This window comes from Cupressus sempervirens, chromosome 4, assembly GCF_028749045.1.
Source record: "Cupressus sempervirens isolate cs-2001-9-10 chromosome 4, ASM2874904v1, whole genome shotgun sequence".
NCBI lineage: Eukaryota > Viridiplantae > Streptophyta > Pinopsida > Cupressales > Cupressaceae > Cupressus > Cupressus sempervirens.
In genome coordinates this window covers 871,897,092-871,918,220 of record NC_143121.1, presented here as the reverse complement: position 1 = coordinate 871,918,220, position 21,129 = coordinate 871,897,092, and the positions used below count along the sequence as shown (strand labels likewise).

At 36.7% G+C, this 21,129-nt stretch overlaps 1 protein-coding gene across 2 annotated transcripts in view; it reads left to right on the top strand.

Moving 5' to 3' along the window:
- LOC149564180 (copper ion binding protein) overlaps positions 1-20,689 on the top strand; it is a 32,979-nt gene extending 12,290 nt beyond the window's left edge. For both annotated transcript variants that reach the window (XM_089827239.1, XM_089827240.1), the window contains one exon: positions 19,678-20,689. In XM_089827239.1, coding sequence (XP_089683365.1) covers positions 19,687-20,238 — 552 coding nt within the window. In that variant the 5' untranslated portion in view covers positions 19,678-19,686 and the 3' untranslated portion in view covers positions 20,239-20,689. The remainder of the gene's footprint in view (positions 1-19,677) is intronic.
- Positions 20,690-21,129: the final 440 nt, after the last annotated feature.

Sequence of the window (21,129 nt, the reverse complement as noted above, 5' to 3'; positions counted from 1 at the left end):
TACTCATACTCCTAAGAACGGAAGGTTAGCAGATGGACGGGGATCGAATCTAATGAAGGCTAACCAGCGGCCCTACCTCCATAGATGCAACGCTTCAAAGGAAAGTAAACTAGATCACCACACAAAGCCTCCCAACCAGCCGCTAGGATGCTAGTGGCCTAGTGTTGACCCCTATCAAACATCTACCAAAGCTACCATGCAACTATCCATTTTATTTTACTCTTACTCTAACAACTTGAAATGAAATTGCTTCAACTTGAAAAGAAAATTTAACTATGTGGAAGTAGAAAACATGCAATAACACCCAATGTTCTTAGTCAACATGCAATGAAAAAGAGAGCACTTTGGTATTATTTTCGCAACAATTTCTCCAACCCCTCCCTTTTACAAATGAGAGCCAATGGCCTTATATAGAGGTCCAAAATACAATGGACGGTAGAGATCAAAACAAGATCGACGATCCAGATTGGATCCAAAACCCTAATTAGGGTTGCCACCCCATCGGCCAATGAGAAGATGCCACCTCATCAATGGACCAATGAAAAAAGTGCAAAAGTGGCAACCAATGAGAAGGCACCAAAATGGTGGCCAATCAGAAACAAACACTTGTCCTATTCTAGAAGAAGGAGAAAGTTGCCACTTGGGCTTACATAAGATGATCTTCTAATATAATTCTTCCTTTTTCTTTTGTTCTTTTAGCTAAGGCAATGAACTTAGCTAGCCTTTCGTTAACTTCTTCCATAGGAGGACAAGGTGTGTGCTTCGCTCGGAGTTCTGCTGACTTTGCCACGCTGTTTGCTGCTTGTAGTATCCTTTCGTGATCCTTCTCATATTCCTTTGCAAACCCAATAAAAGCATTGAGTGAGGAAAGGGTGTTCAGATGTTTCCTTTTGACGGCAGCCTTTCCTAACTCATCCAATCTCGATCCAAATCCTGTCTCACTGACATCCTCCTCTCTAATACCCTCAAAATCAAGCGCCACCCCAACGTCGCTCATCATGGTCGAAATGGAAGTGTCGACGCTTGGGCCGTGTTGTGCAATCTCATCATGAATTTCTTCAAGTGTTCTGAATCTGGTAGTCAATGCGACATACCAAGATTCAACTATGCTCAATCCTCTCTCATCAACCAACCGGGCTCTTTCCAAATATGCCTCCGGTAGCCTAATGAACGCCTGCAGCCTAGGAACAACCAAATCCTTGATGGGAAGAAAATGATGGATTTACTGTCTAGATCAAATCTGGATGCACACTCCATAATCAATTCCGGACAAGGCAAAGTAGGAGGAAAAGCTGCTGCATGTACAATTCCGCTCTTGTATATCCTCTTTGCCAAGGGGGATTGTCCTTCCTTTAGTCTGTCCCTCATCCGTATCATGTCCATTGTAGCGATATTAGTATCGGTTATTTTCTTCATTTTCGAGAAGAAGGAAGTTTTGGGCGTCATATCCTCTTTGTCTTTCTTAGCGTTTGCCCGCTTGGGATTCTTACTTGCACTATCATCCTCCATGCTCGTCGCCCTATTACGGGATGGTAGAGTGGTGGACCAAAAGGCAAGAAGAACCAAGTAGTGCAATTCTTAGAAAAGAGCGAAAGAATGGATGTCAGCTTAAGCACTCCTTGCAACTCTAGATGATGACTTTCACCTTAACTAATAATCTTACAGCAACTTTTCGGAACCCGGGATATGACATCAAAGAATTACAAATCCCTTTGCAAATTAGAAAACAAAGCCTCTAAGCTTATCCAACACTTGCCTTCTATGCAAAAATCAAACTTTCATATGTATCTCTTCTCCCAACAAAATTGTCCAAATCTGATATAAAAATTGCAGCCCCTCTAGAAAATCAGAATTTTGTCTTCCACAAATTTCGGCCCTCACAAAATTCGGCTCCCACAAAATTCGGCTAAGCATGAAAAAAAATCTGCCCTTCCACAAAATTCGCCCAAGCAAAGAAGGAGCAAAATCTGTAAAATCTGCCACCTAGGGCACAAATCGCAGCCCACAAAGTGGAGCAAAAATTCCCAAAAAACGCAAAAAATCTGGCCCTTAGACAAATCGCCCAACAATGGCAATGGAGAAATTGCCCAAAAATCGCCAAAAAACTGCCTTCCACCAATTTCGCCCAGGTCTGGAAATCTGCCCTTGCTTCAAATTCGCCCAAGCATGAGGAGCAAATGAATTGATGAAAATGAAATGGGAGGGGACTCCCTTTATAGCAACTTTCACCTTCCTCCCAGGCTGGCCGACTTGGTCCTATAGAGAAAAAAAAACAAAATTAAAGCTAAGTTAGTGGCCCACTTTAAATACTTTGCCAAAATTTTAATTTTCTAAAATGAAAACTGCACTTTTAATTTACTAATTAACCACAAATTGCAAAACGAAATTGAATGGTGCCTTGGGGATGCTAAAAATTTCTATTTAATGAGGGTTTGCTAATTAATACATCCTTGAAGTTGAATTTTGGCTAACCAAAAGCCATTTCTTAATATTAATTTACCAATTTCATTAAATACCAAAAGCTTTCAAGGCAAATTTAATCTATTAAAGCCAATTTTTGCAATTTTCCTCTAAATCGATTTTGCTAAATAATTAAAATTTTATGACAAAAAATAAAATTGCCTCTAGAGTAAAAATCGATTTTGCAATTTAACTTCATCTTACAAAATTAAATTCTATTTCACCAAAAAAAATAAGATTTTCCAAGAACCTAAGTCTAACGAAAAATTTCCTTATTTGAAAATCATTCAAATTTACAATTAAATCCAAATTTTCAAAAGAAATCGTCTAAGTACAAAATTCACAATCTTATCCTGCCAAGTTGAAATCAATTTTGAACTTATTCGGCCTAAGGATAGAACTAATAGCTTTGGAAAATCAAGTTGAAACCGGGTGAAAAATACATCTAACCTTCTCCACTGGCCCTAAAGGCGATTAAAAAGGGGGTCCCCAAGATTTTGGGGCGATGTGTGAAAACCTCACAACAAATACACAATCTCTTCTTGCATAAAAGAACACTTTTTCAGATTAATCAACAACTTTTCCTCTTTCAACCTCTGTAATACTTGTCTAATATGCTCAAGATGTTTTTCTTTAGTTTTACTGAATATCATAATATCATCCAAATAAACAATCACAAATTTACCCAAGAATCTTTTCAAAACTTCATTCGTCAACCTCTTGAAAGTACTAGGTGCATTAGTCAAACCAAAAGGCATAACCAACCATTCATACAAACTATCTTTTGTCTTGAAAGCAGTCTTCCATTCATCGCCTTATCTAATTCTGATCTGATGATAGCCACTCTTCAAATCAATTTTGGTAAAATACTTTGCTCCACTCAAACAATCCATTATGTCATCCATCCTCAGCATAGGAAACCTATATTTCACTGTTATCTTGTTAATGGCTCTGGAATCAGTACACATTCTCCATTCTTTTTAGGTGCTAATACAACAGGTACAACACATGGACTCAAGCTTTCTCTGATCAAACCTTTCTGCAACAACTCATGCACTTGTCTGTTAAATTCTTCATTCTCTGCAGGTGTCAATCTATATGGTGCTTTGTTTGGCAAACTAGCTCCAGGAATCAGATCCATACAATGACTTATACTTCTTACTGGAGGTAAACCATCAGGAATATTATCAACAATAATTTCTTTATACTCATTCAGCAATTCGGTAATTTCTCCTGGCACTCGGCTATCACTATCTGCTGTCACTCGGTCATTACTAGCTTCTGTTGCTTTGACATTACTACCAACACTCGGTCCTCTAGGAACTATGGCAAAACAGGCTTGATTCTTTTTCATTTCCTTTTCAAATTGTTTCCCATTAACCATGCAAATTTTTACAATAGTACAATTAACCTCATCTGGACTTTCAATCAAAGGCAACAATGTTTGTTTCTTCCCATTTACCCAAAGAGTATATTGATTCAATCTTCCATCATGTACAACATATCTATCATATTGCCAAGGTCTACTCAACAAAATATGACAACAATCCATAGGCATAATATCACACAAAACTTCATCAAAGTAATGTTCAATTTTAAACTTCACAAGGTATTGCTCACTTACCAATATCTTATGCTCATCTTTGATCCATGAAACATGATAGGGTTTGGGATGTTTCAACCTCTGCAACTACAACTTTGTAACCAGCTCCTCTGATGCCAGATTTGTAGAACTTTCGCTGTCAATGATCACTTTGCAACATTTTTCAGCCATCTTATATCTTGTCTTGAATAGACTTCTCCTTAAAATAGGTTCCTCATCACTTCCTTTATTACATAAGGTTCTTCACACCATTAGATTTTCTCCAGCCCCAGGTCCACTTGGTGAACTCTCAATGTCTTCTTGAATCATAACATTTCTATTATTTTGCCCACTTTCAGAGGATCTACATTCAAAAGATCTATGCCCTTCTTTGCCACATCTAAAACAATTACCATGAAATCCACCTCTAGAATAAGAATTACCTCTTCCTCGGTAAGAATTTGTGCCTCCTCGGTAAGCATTACCACTTTTCCATTTGATCTTGCCTTTTTCATCATTCTTCCATTCAGATTTGCCTTTATCCTACATAGAACTTTCAGATTTGCCACCTTCACCATAAGATCTACCTCTGCCTTTTTGGAATCTGCCACCTCTACCTCTTTGTCTTTGTTCATGCTTCTTTGTCAAGATCTCCTCAGCCTTCAAGGCATACTGGTATGCTTCTTCCACACTTTCCAACTTCACAAAACTTATTTCATTTTGTATTCCAGATCTCAATCGATTAATGTACCTTGCAATTTTCTCAACATCATCATCCACATGTCCAGATCTGATGTCCAATCTATAGAATTCTTCGGTATACTCTTTCACAGTCATGTCTTTTTGCTTGAAATTTTGCATCTTTCTCAACAAGCTAACTTGGTAATCAGCAGGAAGGAATTTATTCTTTACCTTATTTACCATTTTTGGTCAAGTTTTGATCTTCTCCTTTCCCCTCCTTTGTCTATCAGTTTGCAAGTGTTCCCACCATAGTGATGCATGACCTTTCAGCCTAGTGACTGCAATCTTCACCTTTCTGTTATCAGGAGTGTTTTCATATTCAAAGAACTCCATATCAGAGATCCAATCCAACATAGCATTGGTGTCCAATTTTCCATCATAAGGAACAACTTCTACAATAGGCTTTGAATTTGCCGTAGACAACACTCACAACAATCTTTCCTCATCTTGATCTTCTTTAGGTTCTGGATTATGGTTTGGTGCTACTACTTCATCATTACTTACATCATCAAGATGTGCTCCTCTCCTTTGGGCTATCTTCACAACATCTAATCTGGCTGCAATTTGTCTCAACTGATCCAATATAGCATCATCAACATTTCTTCTACCACGAACCATCTTTACAAATCAAGTTTTTGCAAGATTGTAACCCTCTGCAAGTTATAGGTCAAATCCGCAGATCTGCCACCCTACAAGCAAATCCGAATCAGGTTCTACACGATCCAATCTCCACAAGGATGAACCTCATGCTCTGACACCAACTGACGCAGAAAAAATGATGAATAACTAGGGCTAAAGGCTCACCCAACTATCCAAACCACCCTGCAAGAGTTAACACAACGGAAGCAAATACAAGAAACAACAACCAAAGGAGGAAGAAAAGATAATAATTTTTTTGATTCATCAAAATATCTTCATACATGCCCCGTTGTAAGGCCTTCTGGGTTACGACTGATTACAATACATTCATATACAAAGATCCAACAGCAAATTCACACCTTCAGTTCTACTCTAAACTCCTCTTTTCTCAAACTTACCTAACTCTAAGCTTAAACACTCTATATATATGTGCCAAAATGGCTTGCAAACTATTCTAGAACATTACATAAGAGGAAGGTCGACCCAACAACGGTTTGGACGCATCCCAAGAAAATATCTTAACATAAATGTCGCAAACAAAATAAATCTCGCAAGTCGGCTTGCAGAAATCACGTCCAAATGCTAACACTCGGCATACACTGGGTAACTCGGCGAATGAAGTCACTCAGCATACACTGGGTAACTCGGCAAATGAAGACTCACTTGACATACATTGGATAATTCGGCGAATGAAGGGTCACTTGGCATACACTGGGTAACTCAGTTAATGAAGAGTCACTTGGCATACATTGGGTAACTCGGTTAATGAAGAGTCACTTGGCATACATTGGGTAACTCGGTTAATGAAGAGTCACTTGGTGTACACTGGGTAACTTGGCGAATGAAGAATCACTTGGCCTACACTAGGTAACTTGGCAAATGAAGAGTCACTTGGCATACACTGGGTAACTCAGTTAATGAAGAGTCACTTGGAGTGCATTGGGTAACTCGATCTCATTTGGCGAACATTGGCTAACTTGGCAAATGAAGAGTCACTTGGCATAGACTGGGTAACTTGGCGAATGAAGAATCACTTAGTGTACGCTAGGTAACTTGGCGAATGAAGAGTCACTTGGCGTACACTGGAGCTACAATAACTCGACATCAACATGCAGAATGAACAAAATGAGTAGGATAACAAAGCAACCCAGGATGCTCCTACATCACAAACCCTTGGGGCTTGCTTTAGTCCGTAAAGGGCCTTCTTTAGTCTAGATATTATGCACATAATCTTCATTCTCTGACGAAATGAATCTTTCAGGTTATTCAATATACTCTTCCTCTTAAAGATTTCTGATTAAAGTTCACATCCATTTGGTAACATTTGGAAAATATTGAAACTTGGAAGAGTTAAGAACATTTTGATAGTCTCTAATCTTGCAATAGGGGCAAATGTTTGTTCAAAATCTATTACTTCAAGTGCATTGCCTTTGCACACAAGCCTTGTTTTTTCCCTTGGTGACATACTCATCATTTTCCTACTTATGAATAACAGATTTATTTTCTAATCAATCTCTCATATGAGCAAAGAAAGGGAGAAAAAAATAGCAGCACCCTGCTGACAGTTATAGGGGCAATCAAGTAATTACATTTGTATCTCTGTAGGATTTGCACTGGTGATCAATATTGTTGATAGGGAACTGTTTGTAAAGTCTCCAGTCTTCTCCATATGTGGTTGCATTTGAGATAGATAGATATCAACATCTCATAGGATAGTGCTTTATTAGCACACAATAATCTGAAATGTAAATGAATACCGATATGGTAGAAAATGGGTTATTTAATTTGTGTTTTGTTTTGATGCAGTGCAAGGCAAGAGAATACCCAAAGGAGATGTCCTAGCCCCCAACAAATAACCACACAATGGAAAAAATACAACAATGCAAGATCTGATACCAATTATAACACTTTATTCATAAAATAACTGTTTACATGCAATGTGCCCGACTGTAAGGTCTTCTAGGTTTTGGCCAAACACAATAGCAATTATAATAATAGTTCTGCAAGATCCCTCAAGATCCAACCCAAACCCTAGCTAGTCCAGATCCACATTATGGTAGAAACCTCCAAGGAAGATCTAAACTTGTGCTCACAAACCCACCAAGCAATCTCCTTGTTTCCCAAGCCTCAGCTACTAGCCCTTCTCAAACTTTACCCGAGATCCAAGTGTAAACTGTTGAAACTAGAGCGCATAAATCAAAGGTGATAAACAACAAAAAGAAATAGACAAAACTGAACCAATAAGCACCAGAAATATCTTGAGAAAACTCTTCGAGAATGAAGGGAAAAAATTCAGCCACACAACAAAAAAATATCTTTATTGATAATTAAATGTTCAAGTGTACAACATCATTTGCTTGAGGCAAATATATAACGATAGGAGAGACTCTTCACATTATAATCGAAGGTCTCTTGATATTCTCATAACTCTTATAAATATTCATGTCTCAATGCATGTGAATGACACATGTCATTTACATTTAATATTAAAACTTAAGTGTCCTTTTCAGTTGAAGATGACAATAATGGTAATAATATCTAGATTTTGATAGATAAAGATCTCAATTGCAGCTACAAACTTCAACACTCCCTCTTAGCAAGAGAGAGATCTTTAGCTGAATAGTCACATAAAGCTGCAACAAAAAATGTTAATGATAAATTCTGATCATATGAATTCAAAACATAATTCATGGAGTTACTCAACATGAAAACCTATAAAAATGAGTCATATTTATGGAATCACTCAACATGAAAACCTATAATAATTATTCATATCCATGGAATCACTCAACATGAAAAGATTTGTAAGACTCACAGCTAAGCCTTTATTCACAGACTCTCTCAACGTGAACTGTCATGGAATCTCTCAACATGACATTCAACTCCCATCACAGAATCTCTCAACGTGATGACATCATGGACTCTCTCAACATGATGTTCACTATCGCATAGTGAAAGAATTATCATAGCTGATCTTATAATCTCATTTATTCACACAAGAATAAAACAAGCATAACAAAATAAGACTTAGTTTCATGTAAGTCTCAAATTTTACAAATACCATAAGCATCACAAGCATATATGACAATGAAGGGAATTCCATAAGCATTCCCTCTTAATTATGAAGCCTCCCTCTGAAGCTAAAAAACTTTTAAGGCTCAACATCTCCCTTTGGAACTATAATCCTTATCTTGTTGCATACTGCAATCAAGAGAGATAAATCTAAAAATAACCCATTATATATAAAAATGCATATATTAGTTAATAGTCTATATGAAAACTTATCTTTTGATTCCATATGATTCCTTGTTGACATGAGTAACTTTTGTCAAATCTTACATCTGGTCCAAATATTAACCTTTCACCAAAGAGAAATTTATTACTTCCTTTCCATGCTTGATAAACTCTTTGTCGGCCCATACATTGGGCAGGAGCTTCATACATCTCTGTTGGAGTATGATTTCCCAAACTGCATTAAAAAATTATAATACTTTGCTGGCTTCAAAAGCAAGATATGTGCCCTACATTTCCTTTTAACAAAATCATATCTCCTACTCGTTACCCGCTCAATGCCTCAAACACGCAACCTCCATTAAGACCAAACCTCGAGGAATCAAAACAACGCACATACAACGCCAATCTGCACAATTTTAGGTTCTTTGAAAAACACAAAAAGAGTAGATCAGGGGTTACAATCGGTTGTTCTAAGATTGAATGACTGCTTTTCTTTCTACATTCCCGTATATCACCAATCCTTCTACGATCATCACTGCTCATGACCAAGACGCCATCTTTTTCAACCTCTTTCAATAATAATTCCTGCAAGTGACTTCTCTGCGCTAGGTTTTAACACTGCTAGTGCTCTAACATTGTGTTGAGACATTGACTTTACGGCACCATAAATTGTATCATCAGTACCACACCACAGCCAAGAGCCATATGCACTTTCAAAATCATGTTCTTTCAAGTTAGGAGAGGCAGGCTCATGACGAACTATGATATTAGATCTTCTAACATTGTGTTGAGACATTGACTTTACGGCACCATAAATTGTATCATCAGTACCACACCACAGCCAAGAGCCATATGCACTTTCAAAATCATGTTCTTTCAAGTTAGGAGAGGCAGGCTCATGACGAACTATGATATTAGATGGTTCAACAACAGGAAGACGATGTAGTAAGGCATTTCTCGAAGTACTTCCATGGATCTAAACAACTCGAACAACACCTTGCACTTAAAATGAAGAAGTGGACAGATTGAACGATCCATGGAAGCAGAGATTTGTTGTGAATCTACGGGCAAACAAAGCATAAACCATTTTTCAGTGACCAAATATTTAAAAAAGAACTAAGAGATAAATGACTCGCGAAAATGGTGGAACTTGGACAAAAGGATCTCTTCGATGAATAATGAACATAAATTTTATGTCGTTACACAGGATATCAATGGACATATTGAATGTTGTCAAAACATAAAAGAAAAAATTAAAAGCAAACACAAGTGTTACATATATCAACACGACATATGGAGTCTCAAAAACCAACAAAACAAATAGAGCCAAAGCGATGAAGCGAGCGAACCACAACACTTCCTGCAAGATCTTATCAATCTGAAGAAAAGAAAATAAACTCCAAATATGTTCTCAACCATCATGAGTATGAAGCCTGAACGGTTACGCTAACCTTCATAGATTCTTTCGATGGGTTCATCCACATAAAAGAATTACAATTTTGCTCCAAGCTTGACCACTCAAAATCTTGAACATGGGAAGAGAAGAAGTCCATTATGAACAATAGCCGATGTGATTTTCACAATGACAAAGTAAGACCACCTTCTTGCTCTAATTGAAATAAGATTAGGTTGCATGATTGATTCCATTGCCTGGAAGAATCGATGAAACATATTGAAGAAAGATGAGCGCACAACCTGGCTTTGATACCATGTTGAAACTAGAGCACATAAATCAAAGGTGATAAACAACAAAAAGAAATTGACAAAATTGAACACACCAGAAATATCCCAAGAAAACTTTCGAGAATGAAGGAAAAAACCCAGCCACACAACAAAAATATATCTTTATTGATAATCAAATGTTCAAGTGTACAATATCCTTTGCTTGAGGTGAATATATAATGATAGGAGAGACTCTTCACATTATAACTGAAGGTCTCTTGATATTCTCATAACTCCTATAATTAATTATAACTCTTCGAATATTCATGCCTCAATGCATGTAAATGACACATGTCATTTGCATTTAATATTAAAACTTAAGTGTCCTTTTCAGTTGAAGATGACAATAATGGTAATAACGTCCAAATTTCGATAGATAAAGATCTCTATCGCAGCTACAAACTTTAACATAAACTACCTCACATTTAGTGCTTTGTCACACACTTCGGAAAACTTCGCTCACTCAGCTATTCCATCTTCTCTATGTTGGATCCCACACTAAATAATGACTCTGTTAGTGATGCAGGAGCATTTTGCATCCAAAATAAAGGGGAGACATGTTGAATGTAAAATTTGAAATTTAAAATAAAAAAAAAATTGTGGAGGAGAGAGAGTGACGAAAATTAGAGGGGAAATAATAAAAAATAAAAAAGAGAAAAGAAAGGAAAAGAGGATTTTTATTTTCGAGGTGCATAGGTGGCATAATAGAAAAAAATAAAAAAATAAATGGTTGTCATTTCATTTATCAAGGTGTGTGGGTAGAATTCTAGAAAGTTGTGGATATTGTAGAAGGTTGTGGAAGTTGTAGAAGGTTGTGGAGGAATTCTAGAAGCTTGTGGATAAGTCATGCATTGGGTGGTAAATGCCTATTTAAGCAAGGCATATGAGCATTTCTAATCAAGTTTGAGAAGTAGAAGCTAGAAGGTGTGAAGACTTCAAGGTGTGAAAGCTCTAAAGGTGTAGCTCTTGAAGTAGAAATTCTTGGTGAAGCTCTTGGTGTGCTCTTATTTGGGATTTCTCTTATGTTGAAGAATTTGTAAACTTCTTTTTGAAGAAGTCATATCTATCATATCATCTTGTGGGTGTTGTAAGGATTTTCAAGTATAATAAAATTGCTTGTGGAGCATTTTTTTTTTATTTCTCTTGGTCTCCATATTGTTGCTTTCTTGATTGTGAGTGGGTAAGGGTGGTGTGGCCTTCTATCAGTTAGAATATATAGTCCACCAATATAACTGAGAGGGGGAGGGGGTGAATCAATTATACAACTATTATCACAATTATCAACCTTATTAATTCTTAACCATATGAGCAATATAATCAGAAACCACAACAAGATACTTATGCACAATAATACCATATTTGTTAACTAGGAACACCCTTGCTCAGAGGGAAAATCCTGGTGGGGATGGTAACCACAAGATGATGTACTTATATAAATATTCCTTGTTAGAGGATGGACCCTGTTAGGAGTCTATGAAGACATTTAGTGCATATCAGTCCCTGTTAGGAGACTTTGAATCTCTGTTAGGAGATTCCAACTCTATTAGGAGTTGTAGAAGGTAGATGAACCCACTATCCAAACAACTTCAGGGGTAAGATCAATGAACCCATTGTCCAAATGATCTCTGTATTTCTCCTTGCAGAATAATAGAATTGAATTGTACAACTCCTTCCTCTTTCTTTGTCCTGTCCACTAGACTTTTGCTCCTTCTGATCTCGATACCAGATCACAAACTTCGCATCCAGTAATTCCTTGGATCACTTACTCGCATTTACCAAATGTTCTGCTCTTGTTCGCACTTCCTCAAACACTTCGCATAATCCCAAATTTCTCAAACAAGGAAAACACTTTCCTTTATGCCAAGTCCTCAAAATAATTCTTTAAGTCGGCCTTGAGGCTTTCCCAATTAATTATAATAGGACCACAATAAGGTAATTAATTATTTCGCAATCACAATAGCACTGTTGGCTCACAGTTTATACAACTTCTCACACGTGTGACTTCAAGGCTTGCACACTCGTTGATGTTCATCATTAGACTTCGCATCTCCAGATTATATCTTTGTTAGAAGATATAATGCAATCATCAGAAACTGCTTGTTAGGTACTCTGTTTCTACATTGCTCTCAATAAATCACTTATATCTTCCGTATATCTTCCACTTAAGTTAAGCAAACTTAATTTTGTCATCAAGACGCAATGTGGAACATGTCCTTAACTTCGCGTCACCAAATCATCAAACCTTTGTCCGTACGACCATGATCTCTGTCTGCTACTCTACCAATCTTCACAGAATTACTGTTATGTTGACATCAATGACAAACGTGGTCATGAATGCAACATGTCAATACTGCCACATGCTCTCCAATGCTTAGGATACTCCCCCAAAGGAATACCATCAGCATTCATGCTCACAGGCTGAAGACTCCACAAGACCCCCTACTTATACCCAACTAAGCCACATGTTGGCTTAGTATGTTACAAATCAAATAAACCTTTACATTAAATGCACATTTAAGTCACAAGTCGGCTTACAACAAAAATTAAATACATACAATCAAATTAAATGCCAAGGTCGGATCACACTAGAAACCAAACACAAACAATCAAGGCAAAGCCAGAACCAAGTCATGACCGAGCATTAGAAAACCACTTTCGAGTATCAGCAACTATCACTCGACACATGAAGGAACACTCAGTTAATGTAGGAACTCAGTTAATGCAGGAACTCGGTTAACACTACTGAATAACAACGCAACTCGGTTAACATTGCAGGTTAACAATGCAACTCGATTAACACTGCAACCAAGCATCACCGAGCTCCTAGTGTATGCCGAGTGCCTTAGATGACCGAGCACCTCCAGAATCGCTGAGCACCTCTTGTTTGACTGAGTAACACTCCAAGTACTCTTCAAAGCAACTACCGGGCATTCCACCAAGAACTCCAAAGTAGTCACCGAGAAAACCCATGATGCTCCTGCATCATGTTTATAGTGGTAGATGATTTTAGGTAGAAGCTTTCATTTAATTGAATTTATTTCAGTTTGATTATAAAGTTTGTTACTCAGTGCAGTCCATTGTCCAAGATGGCACTTAAAGACCATTGTGCAGTTGTCAGAAAGGTACAAATAGTAGAAAGAAAGAACAGTTCCCTGTCAGTCATATTCTATATTGACATACCTATTTGCACATTTTATATTCCAATTTTCCATCTCCATATTTTTTAATGCTTCCTTCCATGTGACAACAAATTGAGAAAGTCACCTAGTCTTTTCAATTCCAGAGGCTAGAGAATGTGACTAAAACATAAGGAATTATGTGAGTAATTACATTTAGATAAAAACCCTAAGTTATAAATTATGTAATAATTCATTTTGGTTTAAAGTTTAAACGACGGGGCCTGCTTTGGTGTCTAGATTAGGGTCCCACCATTAGATTTCTGTCTGTGATTTTGGCTGGGAAGAAAGCATAGTTTGTTATAGAAAGAAAGCCTGGAGTGATCATCTGAGTAACTACCTTTTAAGTAAAGGAAAATCAATGGGATTTTCTTCAGTAAGGATTATATAAAGCCATCAAAACCATTTTATTCGGACATGCTATGTTTTGGTTGTCTTATTGTTTCTCTCTGCAACCCAGTTCAGGATGAAACCCCTGAAAATTCTCCACTGGATGCAAACCTAGAGCAGATTATTCACACACAGTTACGTTTCTGCCATTTCCTTTTAAGGAAGGGGAAGACACCATTAGTGGTGTACAGCATCACGTCCAGGTTCATATGCCAAGATTTAAGGAAGACAGGAGTGGGACAATGAAAATCAGATGATCTTCCTTGGACAAAAGCAACTTTCCAGTCTAGAAATGCAGCTTCAGCCTCCAATAGGTTAAGGAGCCTAGTCTCGAAGATTACCAGCAATAAAATGCTTTGATTGATCTGGTTAGAAGGCCTTCATAGCTTTGTATTAAGGCCGGTATGCGCACCAATAAATTCTGAATATTTGTCTCAACTCTTATGTAAGACTGCTTGTAGTAAGCGGGGAATGTCAGTAACACATTTCCTGAGAATAACAATTTCCTTCAAGATTATAGTTTTTGTTTGTTGTGTGAAATTTGGTGAATTAAACAAGGCAAATTACTAATTTGAATTTCATTTGAATCTCAGAGGAAAATATGATAACATTTTCTAGTTGGGAATGAGGTAAAGACTAATCCAAAATCGCTTGCACGTTGTAGAAGACAATCTGGAAATGGCTAGCTACAATGCTCGGTTTATTTTAATTCAGAAAAAAACACTCTGCATTTCTTTTAGTACTAATACTAAGATTATTTATTCAAATCTAATTTACTTGATATGTTTTGTATACATATATATACTTTATGTTAGGGATTTATTAAACCCACGTGTGAAACATGAAGAGTTATGAGTGGTGTGTGAGGAGTCGGACGTGGAACATAAAGTTGCATGGGGTATACCTTATGAAGGATCATGTGTGGTATAATGTTACGTGTGGAATATGAAGGGTCATGGTCCATGGTTTTGTACCATAGTATTGTCAATTTCAGACCACTTGGTGGTTTACTATAAACTTGGTGGTTTACTATAAAGTTCAGAATATTGTAAAAACATAACAATAAGTTCTGTGTTAACAAAAGCAGGATCTACGCAAGAAAAGATAGTATTGAGTAGTGATATTAAGGAATTCCTAGGACAATAGTTTAGCCAGTGACTGCATGCTGGTGCTGGTGGACTAGCATATGGGAAATCTTATTGTATTGAGTGGCACTGTTTTTCTGGGTTTCCCCTCAAAGGCATTCCCAAGATAAATATTTTGTCATCTTTAATAATTAATTGTGAGTGATGTTGCTTCTGAATTTGACTGTGTGAGATTTTGCCTCAAACTCAGAAATCTCATGGTATTAAGTGTTGCTGTTTTGCTGGGGTTTCCCTTGAAGGGTTTCTCAAGGTAAATATTTTGTCATCTTTAATTATTAGTGATGTTACTTCTGGATTTAATTGTGTGAGTTTTTGCATCAAACTCACACACAATCAAATTCAGAGGCAACATCTCTCAGCATTGTGGGTTGTGGAAATTTGGTACGATTAATCTTTAAATTTTAATAGTAGCATTCTTTTACTTGCTATTGCATTTTAGATTATGTTAGCATAGATTCTCTTATAAAATTTTATCAAGGAAATGGTAATAGTTTGTCAAGCGTTATTATTGTTCTTACTTTCCTTTTATAAATCAATTCCTTCACATTGCATCACATAATATATTGGGCTAAGCTCATTGTTATATTCAATTATCAGATATACATTATGATTGAATTCTATAGAGCACAAAATGTGTTTGCAGTTTCCAAAGCTGAAGAATCTTATCTATATGTTAATGTCAAGCTCATTATTTTAATTGTTTAAGTGGAGGTTTAAGTACTGAACTTATATATAGAAATTCAGAGTTGTGTAATTAGACGCTAAAGTGATCAAAATGAGGAACTGGAATAAAATGGAAAAGAGGAATACCTTGGAGAATTCAAATGTGGGTAAAACATTGAGTGAGTGGGAATGTGCATTCTTTCACTGCACCATGCTATATCTCAGTTATAGAGCTTTGTGAGGTCACTGTGGCCGATATCAAATGTCTAAAACCTATTAGCTTTTTCTATACTCAATTTAGTAAGCTTTCTGCAACTTACTACTTGTACAACTAGTTTTAATCACTAAACCAAACTCTGGATGATCTTCAAGGATTCAAATTACATGTATTTAACTTCCAAACATGTTCTCATTTTTTACGCCAAGTTCAAAGTGGATGAAAAGTGTTCATTCAAAAATTTAAGTATTTCTTGTCTCTGTGGAGGTGTTGTTTTCCTTAGTCACAAGGACTGAATCAGCTATGCTGTTTTCCTTTTGTCAGTCGTAGGAACTGGGTCACCAATCTTTACTCACTGATTAAAAAATCATATGGTTGATAACCCCAGTGATGCATTAGTAATGCCAAATGGATTCCTAGACTAGTTTTTCTCAATCTATTTTCAGCATATACAGCCATATTGATATATCAGTTTGCAGCAATAAGAAGTATTTGAATAGCAAAATGGAAATGAAATAAATAAAACAGAATGCACAACACCTAACAGTAACCTTCCTTTGGATAAAACCCAAGTGGGTGAAAACCTCCACGAAGGTTATGTTGGTGCGATCACATTACTAGAGCTAGTGTGATTACAAGAGATTTAATGTTGTTTAATGGCAGTTCTGGAGCTGTCCTAGCTATTTATAGTCTCCTATCCTTCTATTCTGCTTTTTCAGAATAGAACGTTGCGCTTTTCACTCTCTTCCCGGTTCGAACCAGCTTAAGTATGCCAGCTGAGCTAACTAGTCTAGTAGCTTTGCACTGCCCCCAACCCTGCAAGAGTCTTCTTTTGTCTTTATATCCTTTACAAGTGTACTCTACAATGTTGTGATTCAAAAGATGAAAAATTACCTTGCATTACCGCTGAGATTCTGCCATCAAGATTGAACAGCCTGCCACACAGCTCACGAGTAGCTGAACCGGCCCCACGGTCCATAACAACATGCCCATATGGCAAGACAAATAACAGCTACCACAGTGAAAAAGAAACATCTGTCATGCCTCTAAGAAAGAGGGTCAACCTAACCATGCTGTCTCAACCAGCTCTGCTCATTAACAAGTCTATGTGCATTCAAGACAAAGTCATATTACTTCTTAACAAGAGACAAAACTGCTTGTTCATTCTCTTGATTGTTGCAACTTCCTCGTTACTGTTTTGTGCCTTGAAATGACTTACAGAAATCATGAAAGAGATGATAAACTCTATGTATATCTCTGACATTTTGGATTGCCATCAAAGACATCTTCAACATTCTCTGAACATACATTCACTGTTCAACATTTTTTGAAATAATAAGAATCACTTCGATAATTTCTATAGAAAACTGACACTACATGACTTTTAGCATGCTGAACGCACCTGCAGAACCTTACTCTTCACCTGCAAGGCTGCAATAGCTACACAAATGTTTGTAGCTGCCTGCAGGATGACTAGAAGTGATTTTCAGCTTGCTGCGAACTTGCAGCTTGGATGTAAATGGAAACCTACCTGATCTGGACATTCTCAACGTATTTCGAAACTGTGACAGATTCAATCATGGATGAATGAAATTGATCATAGCCAAATGTATCATTTTATTAGAGTTGTCCTGTAGTGACCGACAAAAACTTCTTGTGTGCTCTGAACTGCAAATTAGACCAATCCATAGCTATTCCGCTTCGAGGCAATGAATTTTGTCACTCCCATTTAGCAAGATATTGAAGATTTAACATTCCTTGCATATGATGGTTTTGTAGTCTACTGAGTATTTATTGGTGATGAAGACAATCTTGGGGTGATCTGGTTCTGAAGCATCCGAGGAAAGTCAGAGAATAGAAGAAATTTGGAGAAAACAAGGTAAGTATCTTGCAGTTCATAATGGAAAAGCCAATTGGTGCAAGGAGTGGTTATATATTCGCCCTGGTGGTTTACCTAACATCTTATTTGCATGAAATGACAGTTCCCTGTTTTGCATGGGAAGGCTATTGGCTACAACCTGTGTCTCTTCCTCTACCAAACATTACGAATAAAGATTGCTGCTCAAAGAAGCGTTGGAAATGTTTTTTGAACATGCGTAAGGCTTTGTGAAGGGGTTAGCTCTTGTTTTTTCCTTCCTATGTAGTCATCATTGACTGTTGGAGGCAGAGAGTAGTGGAAGCCATGGAGTTGCAGATATGAACAGATGTTGGAGCTAAGCATTGTTGATGCCATGCTTTCCAAACAGTGCTTGGGATATTAATACACTTGCAAAGACAGAATGTAGTGGGATGAGGAGTTTTGATGCACTTCTACAGGAGATTTTTTCCATTTATGAATTTCTACCAGTGCCTGGTCGTGTTTAGTCTTAGTCCTTGTTTGCTTATACTAAATTTATTCCTTTTCGGTAGTTCTTTCATATTTGCTTGCATTGTTAGTTGGATATTACTGATTATGGAGCATTCTAAATTTGCTAATTAGGAATTGGAAGTGTTCTTTTGGAGCTAATCTTTATAATCTATAGTTCAAAGGTTATTTTGAGGGATATCCACATCAGTTTATAATCTGCACTGTCATCAAATTTTTGTGTTGAATCTTCATAAAAAAACCTTAAATTTTTTCTTGTTTTTGAGTGTGTAATATAACATTGTGAAGTGTTTTACAGGTTGCAGTTGATTCATTTTGGATCACCTTTGACCGGAACTGAACTTGGTTAACTGCATACAATTATCAATAACATATTTACAATGGCATACAATATGCGTCTTTTAAGTTTTACAATATCTTTTGAATTATTGGACTTCGAGTGAATGCAACTCTAGCCTTTTATATCATCAACCCACAATGTTTTTTTCGTTCTTTCTAGATTGACTTTTTATATCAACCTTTTTTGGCTTGATATGTGTAAACTATATAGATTGGAATAGAAGTTGGTTCGGACAAAAGCTTCTGACATTTGGCAGTTTAGAAGAATATCCTTTTTTAAACCAATCCTAGTGAATTTTTAAGTTTGATTTATATTCTAACCTGGTTGGTAACATTGAAAGCATTTGTTTATTTTCTTTTGCAAGGTTATAGCATGTCTGATCTAACTGCATTTTCTGATGTGTACTCGAAAGTTTAAAACATAATTTTTTTTTATGGGTGAATGTGGTAAAGTTAATTGCCGACATTGCCACTTCTTTAGGACTTGGAGGAAAAGAAAGGTTTTATTCTTGTAAGCGTCCTTTACATCATCTCGCTGTTTGCTGAAAATGATGTGATTTGATTCTTCAATGCACTTTGGCATCTGTTTTATGAAATTGGATATGACTTCATGTATGAAGCTTGATAGAGAGCAAGATAACTTTTGTTTTGATTTATTGGTGATTTTATTCAATGAATCTTCTGAATAAACTTTTGATCCCTATTTACATTGGGGATTTGTTTTTCTCATCTTTATCTGTGATTTTGAAAGCAATCACCGATTAACCAGGTCAGGTTTGGTTGCTGAGACACCAAATTAAGTATCACTGCGATTTTTCTTTTCCATCTGTGGTTCAAAGCATACTCAAGGCTGTTGGTCTTTGTACTCTTTTCAAGTAGAAATTTCATGTTTCTTTGAGGGCTCTACACACTCTTTTCACATTCCAGTGATCTTAATCTTTGTAGTTGTAATTTTTGATCAGGTATCTCTATCTCATTTTCATTTTTTGAAATTATTCATTCAGATTGACAAAATGGGTGAACCATTTTCAGTTCAGATTAGTGCCGGTCTTGTTCAGAGGCTTGTTGGCGAGGAGGATCGGAGACCAAGAAGAAAGACTAAACCAAAGGCCCCAAGATCAGATCCAAAGAAGAATGATAGCCCTTTGGTTGAGGCAAAACATTCCAAAGAGACCGATATTCCACAAGTTGAGGCAAAAGCTTCCAGAGAGAAAGAAGGATGGCAACCCAGATTGCCTCTGCTTCCTGGAGCAGTCTTTCCACCTTCCGTTGACAATGAGTTGGATCCAATTCGGAAAGTTCTTCATGAGAGTGAGAGAGTTGTGGAAAAACTGCAGAAAGAAGAGGCCAGAATGGCGGAAGAAGTAAAGCGTAAAGCAAAAGAACTTCACGAGAAAGAGTACAGAATGCCAGAACAGAAATCGGTGCCTTGCTCAAATTTCAAAGATGCATGTGTACAGTGCTACAAGGATCACCCGAAGGATCCATTGCAGTGTGCTGAAACTGTAAAAGCTTTTGTAGAATGTGCAAGGCAAGTGAATCTGCAGTTTGTTGCTTCTGGATGACATTGGAAATAATGAACTGAAACAATATTTATCGTTCCTTTTGAAAACCAATTCAAAAGTTTCTGCGAAATGCATATGATTGATGAACCTTTTTTCTCAGCGTCAGCAAGTATGCTGATTGATTGGGACAAGCATGGACTGAGGTATCATCTAAGCAAATAACCGATCTTTGAAGTGGCAGTTGAGTTAATCTATTCCTCCACCGGGACAAAAATGAATTGAAATCATAAGGAATATTTTGTTGTTTCTTGAGTTAGAGTGGACGTTACTAGCCTTCTCATTTTCCTGGTCAATTCAAGGATTTGGTTTCGTGATTTCCTGTCTGGTTTAAATGTTTTAAACTTTCACGCAAATATTATAAACTCTATACAACTATATTTCAGCTAAAGCTAGCTGTTAAAAATTAATTCTTAATCTGAATTTGAATTCAGAGTCAGAAAATTTGCAGTAATTATTGTTTTTTCTCGAGTTAGAGTGGACGTTACTACCCTTCTAATTTTCCTGGTCAATTCAAGGATTTGGTTCCGTGATTTCCTGTCTGGTTTAAATGTTTGCCAGTGACTAACTAGCCGACTGGATTACTTATATTCCAATTTCTTAATTAAATAAAAGAAGGGAAAGATTAAATGTTTCATGCAAATATTAGAAATTCTATACAACTATAGTTCAGCTTTAATATTAGAAACTTTATACAACTATATTTCAGCTAAAGCTAGCTGTTAAACAATTAATTCTTAATCTGAATCTGAATTCACAGTCAGCAAATTTGGAGTAATAACTATAAATATAATTCGTTAACAGAAGGTAATTCGTCTTCTCTATAGTTCCAATGCTTAAAACTTAACCTACTAGACTCGAACAATAACTTGAGACAATTGTTAACATTTATAT